The sequence below is a fragment of the Phaeoacremonium minimum genome (assembly GCF_000392275.1).
Source record: "Phaeoacremonium minimum UCRPA7 unplaced genomic scaffold PA7_03_scaffold_348, whole genome shotgun sequence".
Lineage (NCBI taxonomy): Eukaryota > Fungi > Ascomycota > Sordariomycetes > Togniniales > Togniniaceae > Phaeoacremonium > Phaeoacremonium minimum.
In genome coordinates, this window is record NW_006921252.1 from 27,752 (window position 1) to 49,116 (window position 21,365).

The window sequence follows — 21,365 nt, forward strand, 5'->3', positions numbered from 1 at the left end:
CATCTGCAAGACTATGCTTTCTGTGGCAACTACCACAGTCAAGTTGAGGGGGATTCGGTCAATGGACCTGTCATCCTTCACCTCCTTAAGCCGTGAGGTGCTGCGGAACTAGCCCGATAAACGTCAATCCCCTCGGCAGCCGAACCTAGCCGACAGAGGCCGCGAGCCGCATCCAAGAGCGGAAAGCTTACTGAAGCCAACACGCTTAGCAGACTGTCAGGTTTTGGAACAAAAGCAGTGTAGGAAGAACATGTACCCCACTTCCTCGTGTCATTGAACGAATCAAGGTGAGTCGAATTGAGATGTTGTTGCTGGTGAGAAGACAGAGGGAACAGAAAGCGATGTTGGCCCCCCCAGTTTGCGTTCCGGTGGGGCGCAATACCGTAACGTCACCTGCAGTCGGCTACATATACTCAAAAGTCCAGAATCTCACGAGGCAAATCGAGTCCACTTGAGAAATAATTGTATTGATTCTCGTCTTTGAAATCTTGTCTCTTCAACAGTTAGACTTCGTCGGAGCATTTTGTTGCGCAGGAGCCTTTGAGACGCGTCAGTCGACGATTAATCATCTAGAGATAAGCCACTAAACAACCGATTAAAGTTCGCCATGGCATATTTATCATTAAGCACGCGTGACCTCAACGTCCTTGAAAAGATCAAAGATCCGGAGTCCGATCCATCCACATCAGTCTTCGTCGATAGCGCCCTGCAAAAAGACCCTCATATCCGGGACTCTGCCGAATATGATCGAATCGTTGCCGCAGAGCGGCAGGTAGTTCTTTCAATGCAGGCTCTGGAGATGGAACTGGCTGGTCTTAGACCTAGATCCACGGCAGATCCCATCGCAGAGTATAAGGGATGTGTACGGAAGCTAGGTGACATCATCTCTGGTCAACCAAGTTACGCGAGCGCAAGGAACAACAGAGCCCAAGCGGCGAGACGCTTATATGGAGACAGCTTGCTCCTATCTAGATCTCAAGGAGCGCAGAAACCCCTGATCTCCGTCCCCGAACAAGCTGAGAGAGTCCACGCTGCAAGTCAGTGTCTGGCGGACCTCGACGAGGCTATCATGCTGCTCACGCCTGCGAGTTTGTATGCAGGAATTTCGCCTGTGGCTGCCAAGACGCTGTCCCTGGCGCACACCCAAAGAGCCGCCATTTACCATCTAACATCCAAACTGCTTGCTTCCGACACTCTTGATGTCGACCCGGAGAGAAGAGAAGCTTCATGGGGCAAGCTCGAATTCGAGGAGGCTGCATCTCGCGACTTTGCGATGGGTGGAAGATATGGGAATGAGATTGCCAAGGGGCTCGCTGTGAGCACAAATCCCACTGCGAAGCTATGTGGACAAATGGTCAGAGAGGCAATGAAGAGAGAATATGGCCCGGACTTCGCCAATCAAGTTAATGGACGGTAGAGCGATGGATCAGAATAGAACAAGCTCTCAACCGCGCGGAAACGAGAAGTCGGAGAGCGCCTTTGCTATGATATATGACCACCATGAATGCATCATGAGTTTCGAATGTAAGGATAGGAAGAATCTTGGAAATGTGTTGAGAAGCATTCTTAGTTTCTGACCATGGGCTCGTTTTGAATCGAATATATCGGGATCGACTAGGTCGTTTTCTTGGAAAATCCCAAGCGTCTAGAATTTAGGAGTTAGTTTCTGTGTTCCTCAATGCGTAATACTTAGCTGAGAAAGTATTAAGCGAATTTGCATACCTCAGACCAGCGTCAATTGTCTCAGATGTGGTCCGTCCCTGCTCCTTGCCTTCACGATTGATTCTTGTCGCAGCAGCGGAGAGCCCAATGAACACGGCGAAGATTGGGTCTGCGACTCTAGAAATAATGTATGTTGGCGGCGCCATCTTAGAGTTGCTAATATTTGACGTATATGTTTTGTATGAGATCAAGGGTCGATTCTAAGTTGAGAGATTTCACTTGAGCTTTTCACACAGCAGAATCTCATGTAATTTCTGTACAGGGGAAGCTCTCATGTTTCGAGCCTCGGGGCCAGCCTCCAGTTTCCTAGCCCGACTTACCTCCCCAGCTTACATAAGGGAAACTGCCACTGCCGCACGGACCATTTGAGTATTCAGAAGTCACGTGTAAGATCACCTGTAAGTGGAGTCTCTCTCTCACTAGCACCGAAATTTCCCTGCGCACCGCACATTTTGGGATTTCGAAAAAAGTGACGACCGCCAGCCGCGAAGATTAACCACACTCAGCAACAGCTTCATTCACCACCGACACAATGAAGTTCCTCAAGGTCGGCCGAGTCGCCATCGTCACCCGCGGTAGATATGCCGGCAAGAAGGTGAGAAATCCAATTCCAGTTCTGTCAGTGGGATCGAAGACCGAGGGGAAACAAGGACGGGATCGGAGAGGAAGAGTAGGATCTTGAACTGTTCGCGGATGGGGACGACGACGAGTGCAACAACAACAACAAAGAAAAGGAGGGATTCAGGCTGACCAAGTTCTTTTCCTTCTACAGGTTGTGATCATCCAGCCCGTCGATACCGGCAACAAGTCTCACCCGTACGGCCACGCCATAGTCGCCGGCATCGAGCGCTACCCGTCCAAGATCACCCGCCGCATGTCCAAGACGAGGCAGGAGAAGCGCAGCAAGGTCAAGCCCTTCATCAAGGTCGTCAACTACAACCACTTGATGCCCACCCGTTACACCCTAGAGCTCGAGGGCCTCAAGGGTGCCATCTCAGCAGACACCTTCAAGTTAGTCAACCCCTGATGGATTGTGGGAATTCCTGCCTGAGGGGTCTCGGGAGGGCTGGCGTGCGTGGCATTGGCATTTTGCAGATACACGAAACGCACCCTGCCTGGACCTCTGGGGAAGGTGATTCATGGGACTCGCGCTGACAAGTTTTAACAGGGAGGTCAGCCAAAGAGAGGAGGCCAAGAAGACTGTCAAGAAGACCCTGGAGGAGCGCTACACGAGCGGCAAGAACCGGTGGTTTTTCACCCCTCTGAGTATGCTGCTTCGTACTGTCCCGGGGAATACTGGACTATTGTCGGCTAACATAACGTCTCACAGAATTTTAAACGCATCTCCTTCATCTTCGGCTTGGGCGGGGCGAATGGTTAGGGATGAGCATCGACGGCATTAAAACCAAGGCTTATTACGAGCTAGATTCATGGCAATTGAGTCACCGCATGGCGTTTTTCTAAGACTACGTACGATACAGTGGGCTGAAAAAGGAAGTGATGATGGCCCCTCGGAACGTGTGAAGAAACGGTGCCAGTCGGGTGTGAGGAAACGTAGTTACCGAATACAACTGCACAAATCCAACAAAACGGCCCTCAACCGCCGAGTATCTTGCTTTGTGATTCTTTCTCACCGTTTGATGCCAGTCGACGTGCAAGTTCCGTGATCAGATCTCAATTCCCCACACTTGAGCATCTTTAATGTACCAACTCTAGGAAAGCGAAATTCACGTCACAATCGATTCCTTTTCTATCTGGGTTTAGCAGACATAATCTAGTCGTTCAATCACGCGTACAAGAGCAACAAGAATGGACATTTTCAGTTTTCATTTATGTCTACTTCATCGCGCGTACGTACAAAAGCTCTTGGTTTGTACACGCTGTCTAGAGTTACATCAATTAAAGCCATCATGCTGTGTGTGCTTCATGCAACCCGAGATAACAAGAAAGCCATCGTGCTCTACGCCGGTTTCATTCTATGACAAACACGCGTCCGTTGCCCTGTCTCCTTCCAAAGAGTCCCTATCCCCCTACACCTACAAAGGAAAGCCAAAGCTCCGTAAAACAACAAAATGTGAAACATGATGGTTGAACTCGGAAATGCGGCGAATATGTACGCGGAAAACTTGCTGTTTTTCAACATGACTAGGGAAAGTCCAGCAATTGTAAGATCCCAGATTAGTCGGTGGTGACCGATATTAAAAGGTGTATCGGCAACAGTGGGAACGAGTGAATCTCCGTCACTGCTCATGCACCAGTAACCCCGAGCTTGTTTGCAGCCTCGCTGAAGTACTTGACCGGGTCGTAGTCAGGGGCGTAGGTCGGAGCAAGTCCACCCAACAGCAGGAATACAAACAGGGCGGCAGCAAAGATGACGATGATCTTACGAAGAGCGGGGCGCTTCGCTCCAAATTCGGCCCATTGGCGGCCACCCTCGGCAGCGTAGCCCTTGAGGGCATCATAGCCGAGCTTGTAGTAGATCATACCTCCAAGGGCAATGCTGTAGCCAAAGAACTGTAGGCCAGTGACCTGGGTGCGCCAAATGAGCATGGAAGCAGCCACAAGCAAGACATCCTTGAGCACACCGCAAAGGGTGAGCACAAGAGATGAGGTCTTGCCGATCTAGATTGGCTGTTAGCTTGAGAGTCATGTTGGGGTTATAGGGAACGCCTTACCAGCAGTACCACCGAGACATTGAGCAGGAAGGCGCAAAGACCGTTGAGGAAGAAGGTAAAGAGGCCAACATGGTAAACCTCATCCATCGTAACTTTCGGAATCTCCCAGCACAGGGCAACAAGGAAATTCATGACTGCGCAGACTGGGGCGAAATAGTAGACGGAGACAATAGGGTCCATCTTGTACTCGGCCGAGCTAAGCAGGCGCTGGACCATGGTGAGGCGGATAGCCTCAAAGATGATGCCGCCAACCTGGAAGAAGAAACCAATCCACACGAACTTGATTTCACCAATAGAGGCAATGATGACACCGACCACAATGGCGGAGACATTGAGGAAGACCTTCAGGCTTGGCTGAGAGACACCCAGAGTCCAGCTCGCGAAGAGGACGGCGACAGGGGTAGTGGCCTATGAAGACGTAAGCGATACACGCATGTCAACTCATAGATGATGGGAACAAACCTTGAGCATTTGGATGAAAGCAACACTGAGGTACAGGTATGTCAAGTTTCCACAAATCAGACTCAAGCTGAAGAACAGCCCAATGGGAACAATGGCACGCAAGTAGACGCGTCCAGTCATCTTGACAGTCTTGCGCCCATCAAGAAGGTGTGTATAGCGCGCGAGAAGCTGGGTCATGATTGTCGCAAAAGTCAAGTGGTAGGTGGTCAAGATGACCGGGTAGTCTGCCTTGTCTTAGTCCTTGTCCTCACAATCTTTCATCACAATATCGTGGGGGCCTTACGGAACTTCAGTGTGTCCAGAATCCACTTGTTGAACAAGATAACCGAGGAGCTCACACTGATCCAAGTACTACAGAAAGCCAACAATTAGCAATTGAAATTATGTTCCACCATCTGTCGCCAGACATACATGACATAGATAGCAGGGTGTATCGAAGCCTTGGGAGCCTGCGCCTTCTCAGCGTCAGGGTTGACTGTAGGCAAGATGGGCTCATTTTGCTCTCGCGGCGATTCGCCGGAGACTCGAGTCTTCTCCTCAACGGCACTCATTGTGATCGATGGACTGGTTGCGAATTCTTGTTGGGCGATCAATTTGGTGATGCGTCGAAGCAGCTCGCTTGGGAGATTCGAAGCGACAGTGGCGATAAGAATGGAACAAGAGGGCGAACGACAAACGACAAACGACGCAGTCGGCAGATAGATAGAATTGAGGGGCGTAACGAGCGACGAAGAAGATAAAAAGGGCCAAGCCTGCTACAGTACCAGCGGCGGGGGAGATGCTGGCGTCAGTCTAGAATTAGCGTTGAAGGTCTGAAACCTGTCTTGCTGTCCGCATACGACTAAGTGATCTCTCGGTAGTGCGTTTTTGCGGTCGGAGGTATATACCCGGCTGCTGGCTGGATCCCAAGTAATATGAGTCTATCGCGAGAAACGAACGCGGGCGTTGCAGCAAAACGGCTCCCAGGTTTTTGACGAGAAAAGGAAGAGGGAGGGGAGGGACGAGGTGGAAGGATAAGGTCAAGGCAAGGTTGAGGATAGAATTCCCGTATCAGCCAAGGTGCATGCAGTGCATACTGTACAGCACTGGTCCAGACAGGGAAAGGCCAGGACGGTCCAGGCAGGAGGTACCTTGTCGCTGGCGGTTGTGGTTCTCCTAATGAAAAATTATTGATAGCAGGAAATTGGTAGCGTCGCCCAGTGAGGGCCCCCACCAGCCCGCCGCATGTGGCACTGGGAGCGACCGCTGAACTGCAAAAGTGGGTTTCTACGGCCACCAGAAGATGGATGTACTCTGGTACCAGGTACTTGCCCAACCCTCCAGGACACCATCGCCCTCACTTACTCGAGTAAGCGAGATGGGGGGTGCATTCTACTTCCCCAGCGGGTGGAAGACGGTAAATACTTGGCACGCCATTGTGCGCCCATGATAGATTGGATTAGCATGGATCGCACATGCATCAATCACAACCGCAGAAGACTCCAGGGGGGGCATTTAGGGGCATCTTCTAGAGCTCTTTAGTATGGAAGTCCGTCTAGTTCTCTACTATGCAGTAGAGCCACCAAACAACAAACCAACAGACAACGAAGGAGCCGATTGACGCAATGGCAGATTCAATGGCGTGCAATTGCCAGCCCGCCGATTGGGCCAACTCTCAAACTACATCTCCTCTACGATGCTAGTCGTCCTGGCTCCTACGCTTTCAGCCGTGTCCATGAATCTTGCAAGGCGTCCTTAGCTGAGGGCTTGAGGCTCTAGTGTATATCTAGAGACTGGAGCGATTCAGGATTGGGTGCGTGTACCGCGGAACTACGACAACACTAACGATCGGGGCCGCTCCTTTTTTTTGCGCCTTCTTTCCATCGGAAGGTCATGTTGATCACTGGGACGGTAAAGAGCCGATCAGGCTGTATATGTGCATCTACAGTGTTCGGGCTCGATGGCCTTGGCCGTTTTCGCCCACTGTATATGCTTTAGTGTCAAGACCGAGCCTCTTGATGGGCGAGATGGGGCAGCAGGACGCGCGGCGTTGGTTGGAGTTGCAGGTGTTGTGCGGCAAATCAGGGCAGCAAAATGTGGAAATGGTGGACTCCCTCTCGCCGCTGTCTCGGTCGTACATCTTCGTTCCTGGTGAAAACCCCACGATGGCCCGCTAAGATCTGAGAGGCACAGATGACGTAGCTTTTCGCGACTTCTTTCCCAGTTGCTGCTCGAGCCTCCTCGTTGTTCAGCTCAGACGGCTTTTTCACGACAACTCTGGTATATGTGTGCTATTCACAGTCATTCGCCGCTCACAGAGGCTGTTCCTGGCTCTCACTTTGAGACCTCGCCCGATCACTGTACCGTTCCTTGCAGATAGGATCTTTACTTTCGGCCTTGATTATGTACTTTGTGTCTGCGTTTCCCGGTTGAAGTGGCATTGTGGCAAGCCGGCTCGCAAGCAGAAGCCATGCAACCAGCCAGATTTACACCACGAAAAAGTCACCTGCAGCGCTAAACTGGTATCGATGGGAAGCAGGCCAGGTTTTGCAGCTTGGAATATGTTGCCGCCTCGTATTAATCGATACGGTTGCCATTGACTTCCTGCCTCTGCCGTGTTGGAAGGCTGGGCTAATCTATATTGACGCTTCAAGTGCCGACAACCCCCGATGCCTATCTGCCGGCCAGCCTTGTATGATCAAGGTCAATTTGAACGGTTGTGGCGGCATCGAGGTGATCTCGTGTCACCTCTCTTTGTATTGTAGACCGCGGGAGATCTGAGTCTCGCCAAGCCTCGCGACGCTGCCGTCATCCATACAGCATGCTTGGCCTGTCAAAATCGATGCTGTGCAACGGCAGCCCCCTTTTGGAGTGACACCGCTTCCACAATGCCCCGGATGAATCCCCCGAATGGAGGAAGCTATAGGTACAGAGCTATGAATCATGTCACCCAGGCCTGTGAACAAGTTTACAGTATCGAACAGTACTGTAGTGGAGTTGCTAAGTTCTGCGATGTCCATCTGCTAATCGAAAGATATGCGCTTGTTTCAACATCTCAAATTGTATTAATAGAAGTATCTGAATCATGCTGAGCCACACGGGTCCGAGTCAGTGCCGAGAGAAATTTCCGGTCGAGGATCGGCTCCCGCCGCACTGGCGCCGTCACTCCGTTGTACCGACCACCAGCCCGGGTGCTTGCTTGGGAAGTGTCTGTTTGAGCATAGGAAAAACTATACACAGATAGACAGACTTCTTACTGCATTTGGCTGCAAAGGGGTAACTGGAAACGGACGGCATACGTTGGTCTTGAGCGCCGTGAGATTGTACGGTCACTGGCCTACCTCCCTGCTAAACCTCACGGGACAGGAGCACTGTTCTCGAATTAAAATTACATGCGTTGCGAGCAATGGTTTTCGAAAATCCAGTGCGGTCATTGCCGTGGGGGATCGTCAACCACGAAAAGCAAGGCTCAGGAGCTCTGCTCTTACTTGTCAGCCGCTGGGAGATGTGCAACTTGCATCAAACAGCCGAGAGCCAAGTTTGTAGGCTGTGCTGCTACAGTGGAGATATTGGATGGTTGTCACCACTAGAGGCGAGATGTGACAGCTGAAGCAATGACAATCGGTATTTTGGAATCGCTGATCATGGATGGTGAAACAACTCCACGCACCCACTGAGGCGCCGAAGAACTGGAGATTCTTTAGCCGTCCCACGTTTGAGCCTTGAGGCCACGTACGGACATGTACTAGGTCTGTGTTAGAGACTAAGGTTGGGAGAGCCGAAACGGCGCTGTACAATCGCCTACCAAAGAGCCAAGAAATAGTCCCTGTACAGCAGATTACTCGTCCTTTTCATATCAAAGGATGGAGACAGCGTAGCACTTTATCCATTTCTAGGGTCGTCTGACGCAATAATAATGTGCGGGAATCTCCCTGTCGACACTTCACAGATACCGGGTAGGAGAGAGCGGGACGGTAATGTCATTATCGATGAGCCATTTCAGTTGCCGCCAGCAACAAGGAATAATGAGTAGATGGGAGAGTCGCCTAAGGGAATTGGATAGAATCTCTAGGCCGTTCGTCGTGTTTGGCGTCGGTAGCCTTGCCCGATGCGAACGTCGCGTTATTAGCCTTCATCTTATGAGATTGCCCTCACTACGCACCCGGCAGGGAACCGCAGTCGCTACGTGAGACCACTTATCCCGGACCCCTGAGAATATCTGGTGCGTAACGGACATCCTGACAAGAAGAGCTCTCGGCCAATTAAGCGGCCACGCCTTTATCTGTGGGTTTGCCGAATCTCTGGCGATCTGGTCGTGGCTGTCTTGGAGTCGACCTCACCGCCCAATGAACCCTAGGTCATCTGTGGCCAGCTTGCCTCCCTATAGTCACCTAGGTCGTTAGTAAGGAGAAGAGAGAAAAGGGGGGCGAGGGTGCGCGAGTAAAGGGGTGAGCAATGATGGCCACTTGCTCAACAGCTGCTACAGATTTGGTGACAGTAACGGTACTGCATGTATTCCAGTGGGGAGGCACGCCCCTAATTAGCAGTGTTTGGTGGTGGTGGTGGTGGGCAAATGAGCACGGCGCAGGTACCCGATACTTCCAATGTGTGCTCTCGAGAGGGACACAAGCAGACAAGCACAGATTGCAACGACTCGCACGCTAATTTAGGGGAGACCAAAGCTTCTCTCTGCCATGTGCACCCCTGCACATCTAATAATTTTAGCCCCTCCATTCTGCAAAGCACTGGTGGTGGACTTGGATCAGGGTGGATACTCCTTTTTCACAAGCCGGTGCGGCAGGAGGACCAAGGAACCACATATCCACTTGCTACCTCTCTATTGCTGCTCTTGTTCTCTGCAGCAACCGAGATACCACTCTGGCGTGTGCGCGTGTGCTCCCTCTGATCTACCTATACACACTACACACTCTTTTTGTCTCCTACAAATTTGGGTTTTTTTCAACTTGCAATTTGCATCGCTGCTGCTGCGCACTTGATCTCTCTCTCCTGCATCATCGTGGGCAAAACAAGCACCTAGGCTTCTCTTTTTGCTGGACCCTACCTACGAGTGAGACCAGCAGGCGTCATCCTTCCCCCACCAAAGAACCGCCCCTCGAAATTATTCTAAATCCCCCACCATGGCTGATACGTACGCAACATTCCGTTCCATTTCAGGGCTACAATTAGGAGCAATTGGCGCCCATGGCCAATCGCAGCATGTGACACTGACTCTCTCTACTGCAGGAACGTTGATGTTCTCGTCATTGGCATGGGCCCAACTGGTCTGGGTGCCGCCAAGCGTCTGAACCACATTGTACGCCTCACCGCCCTCCAGCTCGAACATTTTGGTGGATCGTGACACGACTGACAAGCGCTGCAGAATGGCCCCTCGTGGTTGATCATTGACTCAGACGAGAAGGCTGGAGGTCTTGCCTCCACTGATGTTACACCTGAGGGTTTCGTAAGTCAATTACCATCGTAATCTTTGCTTCTATAGCACACCTAGCTAACAAAGTCGCTGCTCTAGCTGTACGATGTCGGCGGCCATGTCATCTTCTCCCACTACAAGTACTTCGACGACTGCCTCGACGAGGCGCTCCCGAAGGAGGATGATTGGTTCAACCACCAACGTATCTCCTATGTTCGCTACAAGGGCCTCTGGGTGCCGTACCCTTTCCAGAACAACCTCTCCGTGCTGGACAAGGAGGACCAGGTGACTTGCATCAACGGCTTGATCGATGCCACTCTAGAGGCCCGAGTCGCAAGCACAAAGCCGAAGAACTTCGATGAGTGGATTCTGCGCACGAGCGGCGAGGGTATTGCCAACATCTTCATGCGTCCATACAACTATAAGGTCTGGGCTGTGCCTACAACCAAGGTGAGAAGCACACTGTTTCAGGGCATATTGTGAGTCGATGCTAATCGGGCAATAGATGCAATGTGAGTGGCTAGGCGAGCGTGTTGCTGCTCCCAACCTAAAGGCCAACATCCAGAACGTCATTCTGAACAAGACTGCTGGTGGATGGGGCCCTAACGCTACCTTCCGTTTCCCTGCCCGTGATGGTACTGGTGGTATCTGGATTGCTGTCGCCAACACTCTGCCCAAGGAGAAGAAGCGCTTCGGCAAGAAGGGCGAGGTCACCAAGGTGGATGCCCAGAAGAAGGTTGTCACTCTGGCTGACGGAAGCACCATCGGATACGGCAAGCTCATCTCCACCATGAACCTTGACCAGCTTGTTGAGAAGATGGGCAACCAGGAGCTGGTTAGCCTCTCCAAGGAGCTGTTCTTCTCTTCAACCCACGTCATTGGTGTTGGTCTGCGTGGTGCTAGACCTGACCGGATTGGCGACAAGTGCTGGGTAAGCTTTACTAGATTCATGAATCATTTGAACAAAAGCTAACAAGTTCGCCTTAAGCTGTACTTCCCTGAGGATAACTGCCCGTTCTACCGAGCAACTATCTTCTCCAACTACTCGCCTTATAACCAACCTGAAGACAGCGTCAAGCTGCCTACCATTCAGTTGGGCAACGGCAGCAAGCCCAGCTCGACCGAGGCCAAGGAGGGCCCATACTGGTCAATCATGCTTGAGGTGTCTCAGTCTACTCTGAAGCCTGTCGATGAAGAGAACCTCCTCAAGGACTGTATCCAGGGTCTCATTAACACCGAGATGATCCTGCCAGAGGACGAGATTGTCTCGACCTACCACCGCAAGTTCTACCACGGTTACCCTACTCCTTCACTAGAGCGTGAAGGTGCTCTTAAGCAGATTCTGCCCAAGCTGCAGGACCTGGATATCTACTCCCGTGGTCGCTTCGGCAGCTGGAGATACGAGGTTGGCAACCAGGACCACTCCTTCATGTTGGGTGTGGAAGCCGCGGACCACATTGTCAACGGCGCCGTCGAGCTGACGCTGAACTACCCCGACTTCGTCAACACTCGCTCGAACAGCGAGCGTCGTCTAGCGCAATCCTTTGGCTTCTCCAAGGCCCTCGCGCCCGCAGAGAAGGTCATCGTTCCCGACTCGAACGGTGTCCCCACGCGAGAGCGCGCTTCTTCCAAGGTCTCCGGCAGCACCCACTCCCGGAAGTCTTCCAAGCAGGTTAAATAAGGGGGATGAAAAATGCATGTCAGATTAGGGATGTCACATGGTCATATTCGAGCGCTTGGGCAGGATTTACACGCGGAGGAGTTTTTCTCTTTTTTTGCATGGATCCCTCGAGAAAGGGTGTTTGACTTATCTACATTCAAGTGGCATTGTTGATACAGCTGCAGGATCTTTTCGTGTCGCCCGTTAGTATTGCGAGACGTACTGTTCCATTTTTCCCAGTTTCCCCCTCCTAGAAGATGAGGTCCGCTGGGGGGCTGGGCTGGCAATAGAGCTTGCCCGGCATCTCATGAAGACAAGACAGCTAGATAGAGAATAGAGCCGCCCCATGTTACATAGCATGTGAGCACATCGTACCACGCGATGCCTTCGTCCAAGGAAAAGTTGTCAGAGTGGCCCCTGAGCTATTTCACTTCCAAGGTTTTGTGCCCGCCCTTGCTTGGAGGAATGCGGAAACGGGGGGGGTGGGAGGAGGACCCTTAAAAGACCCTTAAACGGGTGCGGCACGGGGTGCGGGCAAGCGGTGAGGATCTTTGGGGGGAAGCCCCCGTATCTAAACACGGCAGTCTCCTCTCCTGGTGAACCTTTCTCGAAGCTATTTCCACGTGGATTATTGGCGGCGATAAGACCCGTCTTGGAAATAGATGCGGTTTGGGTGGCAGGAGCTCGAGTCAAGACGCGCTCCACTGCAGGAAGGGTCTCTGCCAAGTTGGTCAACTTGCTGCCCAAGAAAAGGATCCCGTTCCCAAAGTTGGTAAAGCAGGTAGTCAGCACCCATGTAATTACCTGTTGAGGATGTGCACTAGCATCTATCTCCAAGGCGTTTATTGCCCGGGTGCTATCGTGATCTCTTATATGCCCTATAGCAAGGTGGTTAATAGCATAAGGATTCAGCCCAAAGGAGATGAGTAGCAATCAAGCCTTGATCACTTTAGAACCTCGATTAGCCAACCATCCATCCATGACAAGGGCATTCCTTCTTTAGAAGTATTGATTACCCCAGGTATGTTCAGTTGAATGCGAATTGGGTAGGGCCAGAGAAGGCCAGTTCGCACGAAATTTGGCTGGTTAATTATGCAGAATGTGCTGCGCTAGGGGGGGTCAGTTGAAAGGGCCGGAGCAGCAGCCGATTTATTTTTGCGTGAGAGAAACCCAAGATCCAATGAGACGGAGCCGCTGACATCATTAGAACATGTATGACGGCAGGGTAGCTGTACTTGGGTGGTCTGCTGCACGAAGACCAGTGTGCAGGTAGCCGTACTGTACGGCTCGTGCGTGCGTCCTCATGCCGGGGGAAACAGCCAGAACAGGGAGGGTTGGACGGGATTGCGTCCATTCCCCCCAACTTCTGCATGTACGTGTGTGTACGTACCATACCATACTGCGTAGTAGTACTGCCCCGGGGCTGGGAGAAAGCGATGTGACTGGGGTCCGGGTGGTGCAGTTTGAGTTCTCGCTTCAGGCCAAACCAAGGTCTCCAAGATTGGCATGCCCATTCCAGCAGCGCAGCTTGCCGGTGCTCCTGGATGCGACAGACACCACGAGAACCTACCTGACCTGACCGGACCTGACCAAGGAGGAGGGGCTTCGTGGTCTCATTTGTTAGGAACTCCCTGCGTTACACCCAGTTGTCTGCCCTTTGGCCAAGCTATACAAGTAGTTTTTCTACCTAGCTAATCTGACTTTCAAAGCTGACGACCCGACTTACTACCTAAGGGCCTTGCCAGAGGCTAAAAGTAATTAACGAGCTGAGACTAACGGCCATATCCATATCCATATCCATATCCATATCTCACTAACCTCCTCCCGGGTCCCCATCTAAAATACCAGCATCTGTCTGTCTCTCTGTATTAGTCGCACACCACACCGCTGAGTAACCCACGACAGAGGCACAAATACTTCACCTTACCCGTGCCTCGCCCTATCGCAAGTTGATCTATTGGGCTCTGTTCACATCTCCTCAAACCCCCTCCCCCCCCATACACGTTGTCGATAGGAGCCCCTCGCCACGCAGGTTCAGGTCGTCTTGAGTCGGATCCCTTCCGAGAAAAGGAAGCTTAGCTGCTGGTCGCCTGTCGATCCGCCATTTTGGGCTCATCGGTGGAATTCCTGTCCCTCCGGCTCCAACGCTAGGTTTTGTCTTAGTTGCTCATCCCGGCGCTAGACTAACGACAACTCTTCTGCGTCAATACTCACACACACACACAAACCGCCTGTTCCCTTTCCTCCAACGTCCCGATACATTGCGATCGAATCGAAATCCCGCCTGCCAGACCGGCGAACCATGCCTCAACCGATTATGACTAGACGATATTGCGAACAACCTTGAGAGCTGCGTGGTCTCGATAGACACCACCCGAGCAGCGCGCAGTTGCCGCCCGCCGCGCGCCGCACGTCATGGAGGCTGATGAGCAGCTAGACCCGCCGGCGAACCTGTTCGCCCGGCTGCGGCAGATCGCCGGCTACACTTGGGACGATTCCAAACCGCTACTGCATTCAAGCTACGATAACTGGTAGGTTCTTGTTTTTGCCGCGGCTCATCACCCCCTGAGCTCTCTCTGACCTCGAGCTAGGCATTGCTGGGGCAATCGATGGGCTTCGGCGATATCATCACCCTCGCCGAATGCTGCCACTAGCTCGGCCGCGCTGGCCAAGCTGCTCCCGAGCTCTAACCGCCCGTCGCCCTCCGAGCCCGTAGCGTCCGCTGCGCAGAGCGAGGAGAACAGCGAGATCTCTGCGACGTCACCGCCGGTGACAGCGGGCAACGATGGAGGGCTGGTGGAGGAGCCCGTGGTCGCACGGGTGTCATACCACGTCCTCAGAGAAGAGAGGGCATTCCAGACGACTAAGAGCCTTATATCCACCTCAGATCCCAAGGGGGACCACATTGTTAAGCCTATCGACCTTATCCGACTCGCGCCGCAGCCTGGAGATCGAGGCCCCATCATTGTCGCCATATATCAGTTCCCAGGCCCTAACTACATGGACAAAGTGATAGACATGGGCCCTGCACACTATTGGTCTCACAGGGTTGACGAGAAGTGGATTCCCGATGTAAATGAAGACAGGCAGCTGGATGCCCCCATCAGCTTGCAGAACTTCCTCGATTTCGCTATTGGAGCTACTCAGTGTCTGGAGTTGATACATCATGGACAGGGTATAATCCACGGAGAAGTTCGCGGTGACGCATTTCACTTCAATGTCGAAACGAATAAGGTCAAGCTGATTTCATTCGGTTCCGGCCTAAGATCCTTCGAGCACGGGCTGACGAGCACTGGCTGGTCAAGCCTGTCCAAAGAGCTCGGAGCCAAGAACAAACTGCTATATATCAGCCCCGAGCAAACAGGCCGTATGCCGGCGGAGCCTGATAGCCGGACCGATATCTACTCACTCGGTGTCTTGTTTTGGGTCATGCTAACGCAGCAGCCGGTGTTCGAAGGCGATAACCCCCTGGACATTGTGCAAGGCGTACTTGGACGTCGTATCCCGAACGTTGCCTCTATTCGCCTCGATGTACCGGATGTCCTAGGTAGAATCATCCAAAAGTGCACATCGAAGAATGTTAGCGATCGATATCACTCAGCGAGCGGATTACGCCACGACCTGGTCAAGGTGCAGCAGTTTCTAGGAGATGGTGACTGGCTGGCATTGAAAGAGTGGCAGATTGCCTCGAAAGACGTATCCTCGTTCTTCATGTTGCCAACCATGATGATCGGCCGAGAACAAGAGCGAGCAGACCTATTGAAAGTGATTGAACGAGTTGCCAAGAGTCACGCAATGAACCAGAAAGGAGGGCTGAACCGATATTCAGACGGGTCAAGCCTTTCCAATGAGCAGATACTTGAGCTTTCTGGTGACGCTTCTAGTGAAGGGGCCAGCTCTGATGGCAATCGGCGCAGCGGGTCTTTCACCGCTACTATTGCCTCGGATCCAAAGTCAAGGAATAGCATGGCCCCGTCACTCCTATCGAGCGATGTTCAGACGATCTCAGGAGAAACTATGTCCTCGGCCAACTCAAATTCCGCAAGCGTTGCCAGAATTAACAGACCTTGGGAGCGCCACCAATCGGTATCGTTCGAGACTAGAAGTCTCGCGGACAGCAATGGCGAGGGCTCATCGTCGCGTCATATCCCCACTGCCGATTCATCTTCCAGCCTCTCGCGCCAACTTGGCTCAGCAAAATTCCGTAGGCGTGGGCATTGCGAGATCGTGACCGTCGAGGGAGCGGGAGGATTAGGCAAAAGCTGTCTCGTTCAGTCTGTGCTAGCAGAAGCTCGGCGGAGAGGCTATTGCGCAACCGCCAAATTCGACACCGCAAGGCGGACCGCGTATGGTCCTTTACTGAAACTGCTTTCTTCGCTCTTCAGACAGGTTTGGGGGGAGCGAAATACCGAGACCCCTTTTCATCAGGCCCTCAAGCAGTATGTACGACCGGTGTGGCCAATGCTACATAAGGTGCTTGGTCTTCCAGAATTTCTCCTGGGCCCAGTAGACAACAATGTCAACAGGTCCATGTCAATCACGTCCAGTTTAAGTAACAGGAATTCAATGCGCGGGATCAAAAGACGCGGATCCTCACCCGGGAGCTCTACTCCTAGCTCACATAGGCATTCACGTGCCTCAACAACGAGTTCCCAAGAGTTCCTTCGAGGAGGCTCGTCCACCAAGAGTATGAGGTTAATGAACACGTTCCTGGATGTTCTCCGCCTCTTCGCACACCACAAATTCATCTGCTTCTGTCTGGATGATCTACACTTTGCAGATGACGAATCGCTTGAGCTTATATCTCAGATGATTGGGGCAAGGCTAAGAATGGTCATTATCATTACCTATCGGCCGGACGAGCTATCTCCGGAGGCGGTGCAAAAGATCATTACGCCTCCCGAATCCGAAGAATTTCCAAAGCAGGGCGGTCCTACCGTGACGCGGATTACGGTATCTCCCCTTAGTGAAGACGACATTGTACAATATGTCTCAACGACTCTCTGCCGTCCGAAAGAGGAAGTTCTCCCACTGGCCCTTGTGATTCAATCAAAGACAGCCGGAAACCCATTCTACATAAGAGAAATGCTTACGGCCTGCCATAGAGGTCATAAAGGGCAGAGATGCATATGGTACGACTACAGGGATAGTCAATGGCATTATGACCTTGATCGTCTCTTTGAACAATTCCAGGGAGAACAGAACTACGACGTTCTTGACACGGATTTCATCACTCGACGTTTGAGTGAACTCCCCCCCGCATCGAGGTCCATCCTAGCTTGGGCTGCACTCCTTGGGTCCTCCTTCTCATTCGATGTGATTTGCCGACTTCTTAGCGGCGAATTCCAGTATATCGACGAGCAATGCCCGCAGCCGCACTCTGAGCATTCTCACAAAGCTTACTCACAGCAAGACGCAGTGGCTGGTCTCCAAGCTGCCATCCAAGCCTATATCATTGTGCCAAGCGAGGTGGATGATAGATTCCGCTTCGCTCATGATAGATATATCCAGGCGTCGCTGAAACTCAATGAGTGTAATGTCAGGAAAATGCACTTTGTCATTGCAGAGATACTCATGGTATGTAATCACTTTAACCCCTTTTCGTAACCTGTACAAGTACCATGGCTGTGTACTACTCCAATCCCAATTTTCATTGCATACTCATGTTCTGCAACTAATCCACTGTCTGATAGAAATACTATATAACCGACGCAAAGTCCAGGGACAATACTGCAGCGCATATATGCGAGTCAGTCGATATCATTAAGCGACGGGTACGGTATCGCAAGCCCTATCGTCAGCTGCTGTTTGACTGCGCCAAAGAAGCCACGGAGAGCGGTGCGAGACCAACAGCCGCAAAGTTTTATACAAATGCGGTTGCTCTTCTTCAATCGAACCCATGGGACGATGGTGCCGAAGATGTTTCTTATGAGGAAACTAATCAGCTCTACCTACAAGCCGCCGAATGCTACTTGTACATGGGGAATCATGGAGCTGCCAATGCCCTTCTTGGAACCATCTTCGCGAATGCTAAGAATTCATTCGACAAGGCCCCAGCACGCGTCTTGCAATCCCGGATCTACGCTCAAAGCGGAGATGCTAAAGAAGCTTTGGAGTGCTTGAAGGTGTGCCTAAAGGCTCTCAGCGTAGAGTTCGACGAAGAGATTTCGTTCGACAAATGCGATCAAGAGTTTGAACGCTTATCTATCAAGATCCAAACCATGGACAGGGATAACCTTATCAGTCCACCAGTCACAGATGATGTCGGCTTGTCCTCTATCGGAGCAGTTCTCGCTGAGGCAATCAGTGCCGGATGGTGGAGTGATTGCCTCTACTTCTACCACCTAAGTTTGATCATGGTCAATCTGCATCTCACACGTGGTCCATTCCCAACAAGTGGAATGGCCTTCCTCCACATTGCCATGATTGCATTGGGACGGTTTAACATGACCCATTTTGCAACGGATCTCTCATCAACATGCCTCGACTTGTTAGACAAGCACCGAGATCCGTTTTCGATGGCAAGAGGCTACATGATTTTTGCCAACTTTGTCGGCCATATCCAATACCCAATCAGCGTCACAGTTAACCAGCTCGAGGGCTCTGTCGACTATGCTGCGTCTGCAGGCGATCGGATATCGACAATACTCAGCTTTGGTCTTTTGGCCCAGCTTAAATTCTTCGCGAGTGAGAACTGTGCTGATCTAGAGGCGTTCTGCCAGTACGGATGCGAAGAGATCCCAAACTGGCATCAGGATACTCGCGGTGGTACCCTATTAATTGCCGTTCGGCAAGTTTCCCGCGCTCTACAAGGCAAAACACGAAACGCCGATGCAGAAGAGGTCATGAACGAATCTAGCCACAACTCTGCTTCGTACAAGTCGTGGCTGATGGCAAATGCCAACAACGGTGGACGGTCGATATTGTTCTACGAGACCATGGAGATAGTGCCCCTATTCCTATACGGCCACTATGAGCGCGCAGTCGAGATTGGCAAGAAGTGCTTAGACGAAAGCCATCTGATCTGGTCTGCCCGTAACACTCGGCTTGCGATGCTGTTCTATGGGCTGGCTCTGACGGGACAGATCATCCGGCAGAAGCAGGATCCTATTCATGCAACCAACGATATAGAGGCTCAAACTAAAGACGCCCTTGAGAAGCTTGGGCTCTTGACAAAGAAGATCAAGGACTGGGAAGTGGTCTCGGATGTCAATTACCTATCCTGGTCAAAGTTGCTTGAAGCACAAAGTTCGGAGTTAATCGGCAACACTGGTCTGGCAATTCGACAGTACGAAGAGGCTCTCGACCACGCTGCGGAGAACAACTTCACTTTCGAGGAAGCCACTGGCAACTACCTAATGGCTGGCATCTTCCTCCGTCAAGGCGCAAGGCGGTCTGCTAAATCAGCATTACGAGATGCTATCGCGCTGTATCGCCAGTTTGGTGCCACTGGCATTGCCGAGAGGATCGAGGAGGATCACCACTTGCTCCTCCACGGTCCAACTCGGAACCATAGGACGGCAGATGCCTGTGTGCAAACTGACTTTGCAGGTGATGCGGCGCCGGTACAATACCGGCCCATCGACGGCGAGGCAGATGAGGCTGCCCAGGTTGCCACACAGGCCAACATGGTCGAGTTGAGGGGCGAGCGTCTAGGAGCATGGAGAGGATCCATGCAGCCTACGGAAGCTGGCGCTGGACTTCCCGGTAAGTTTCGCGAAATGTCTCCTTACGATATGCCACGCGAGAATGCTAACAAATGATAGCTCTCGACATTATTGACCTACACTCGATATTGGTGTCCAGTCAAGTCATTTCTTCGATACTAAAGGTTGACGAGCTATTGAAAACCATGTGTGATGTCATTCTGCAGACTTGCGGCGGTTCGGCAACATTGGCAGCCATAGTTGTTCAGGACGAGGACCAGTCATGGTGTGTGGCTGCCAGCGGAGATCCAGAGAAAGGCGCCGAGAATCATATGCCTCGCCTGCCTCTATGCGGCACACCACTGGTAGCAGAAAATGTCGTCCTATACTGTACACGATTCAGAGAGGCAGTCTTCATCTCAGACATCATAAGTGATGAGCGCTTCGGCAACGTTAGCGAGTTCTGGCTCCAGAGAAATCCCTTCAGTAAGGCCGTCATTGCCATACCGATCTGCCACGGTTCAAATCCTCTACTAGGCGTCCTATATCTGGAAGGTCTGTCTGGCTCATTCACTGATCGGAACGTGACTGTTCTACAGCTACTCGTCAACCAAATCGGTATCAGTTACTCAAATGCCCTGTCTCTGAAGGCGATAGAGAAGGTCTCAGCAGAGAATGTCAGCATGGTCGCCTTGCAGAAACGGGCACTTGCAAAGGCTATTGAAGCGGAGACCAAGGCTAAGGCTGCTGAGGCCGAAGCTAAGAGGAACGTCAAGATTGCCGAAGAAGCCGCAAAAGCAAAGTCTATCTTCCTTGCGAACGTCTCACACGAGTTGAGGACACCTCTCAATGGTGTAATAGGCAATTCAGAGCTCCTGCGAGACAGCAACCTGAACAAGGAGCAACTCGAGATGGCGGACTCCATCCGTGTCTCGGCAGACTTGTTACTCACGGTCATCAATGACATTTTAGACTTCTCAAAGATGGAAGCGGACAAGATGAAGCTATACATCATCGCTTTTAATCCCGAAGAAATGGTTCGAGAAGTTGTGCGAGCAGCTTCCTACAGCAACAGGGAAAAGAACAAGAAAAATGTCAAGATTATACAAGACATCAATCTTGCCCCGATGCTTATCTATGGCGATCCAATCCGGCTTCACCAAGTTCTTGGCAACCTCATTGGAAATAGTCTGAAATTCACAGAAGAAGGCTCCATCACCATTGGAGCGCGCATCGACTCCGATACAAAAGACAAAGCCACATTGACATTCTGGGTCAAAGACACCGGCATCGGTATCCCTCCGCAACAGCTTACCAAGTTGTTCCAGCCTTTCAGTCAAGCAGATGCAAGCACCGCTCGAAAGTATGGCGGAAGTGGCCTTGGTCTCAGTATTTGCAAGTCACTCATTGAGACCATGATGAAGGGTGTAATTCAGCTCGAGAGTCAAGAAAACGTGGGCACCACTTGCTGGTTCACAGTCACTTTTGACAAAGCTAGGCCCGAAGTAGTAGCCGGTGATGTGCAACAGAAGCCAACAGCTTCTCTGCCGGAGGCGTTCTCGAGGCATTCATCCAACCACACCCAGCGTGAACCGTCCCCAAATCCCTACCTGGATCTCACCCAGATTCCCAAGGATCAGTTACGAATCTGTATTGCCGAGGACAACGCTATCAATCAGAAGATTGCTATCCAGTATGTCCAGCGATTGGGTTATCCAAAGGTCGATGCGTATGACAATGGATTGAAGGCGGTGGAGGGCTTGCGTCAGAAGGCAAGAGAAGGGAATCCATAT

At 51.8% G+C, this 21,365-nt stretch overlaps 5 protein-coding genes across 5 annotated transcripts; 4 read left to right on the forward strand and 1 right to left on the reverse strand.

Annotated features, from left to right (window-relative positions):
- Window positions 1–607: 607 nt before the first annotated feature.
- On the forward strand, window positions 608–1,417 carry UCRPA7_4424 (hypothetical protein; the record flags this gene model as incomplete). The annotated part of the gene is made up of 1 exon (XM_007917041.1): window positions 608–1,417. One exon carries the CDS (start codon window positions 608–610, stop codon window positions 1,415–1,417), a length of 810 nt encoding a protein of 269 aa, XP_007915232.1.
- An 837-nt stretch (window positions 1,418–2,254) lies between these two features.
- On the forward strand, window positions 2,255–3,060 carry UCRPA7_4425 (putative 60s ribosomal protein l27 protein; the record flags this gene model as incomplete). Its single annotated transcript, XM_007917055.1, has 4 exons — window positions 2,255–2,317; window positions 2,495–2,733; window positions 2,891–2,988; window positions 3,053–3,060. 4 exons carry the CDS (start codon window positions 2,255–2,257, stop codon window positions 3,058–3,060), a joined length of 408 nt encoding a protein of 135 aa, XP_007915246.1.
- A 909-nt stretch (window positions 3,061–3,969) lies between these two features.
- On the reverse strand, window positions 3,970–5,410 carry UCRPA7_4426 (putative triose-phosphate transporter protein; the record flags this gene model as incomplete). The annotated part of the gene is made up of 5 exons (XM_007917039.1): window positions 3,970–4,344; window positions 4,398–4,805; window positions 4,860–5,092; window positions 5,143–5,210; window positions 5,271–5,410. The coding sequence occupies 5 exons, from the start codon at window positions 5,408–5,410 to the stop codon at window positions 3,970–3,972; spliced, it is 1,224 nt and encodes a 407-aa protein (XP_007915230.1).
- A 4,566-nt stretch (window positions 5,411–9,976) lies between these two features.
- UCRPA7_4427 (putative udp-galactopyranose mutase protein) lies at window positions 9,977–11,947 on the forward strand (the record flags this gene model as incomplete). The annotated part of the gene is made up of 6 exons (XM_007917058.1): window positions 9,977–9,987; window positions 10,083–10,152; window positions 10,219–10,299; window positions 10,366–10,716; window positions 10,772–11,197; window positions 11,255–11,947. The coding sequence occupies 6 exons, from the start codon at window positions 9,977–9,979 to the stop codon at window positions 11,945–11,947; spliced, it is 1,632 nt and encodes a 543-aa protein (XP_007915249.1).
- Window positions 11,948–14,341: 2,394 nt separating this feature from the next.
- Window positions 14,342–15,813, forward strand: UCRPA7_4428 (putative histidine kinase hhk1p protein; the record flags this gene model as incomplete). Its single annotated transcript, XM_007917005.1, has 3 exons — window positions 14,342–14,457; window positions 14,518–15,691; window positions 15,811–15,813. 3 exons carry the CDS (start codon window positions 14,342–14,344, stop codon window positions 15,811–15,813), a joined length of 1,293 nt encoding a protein of 430 aa, XP_007915196.1.
- Between the last annotated feature and the right edge of the window lie 5,552 nt (window positions 15,814–21,365).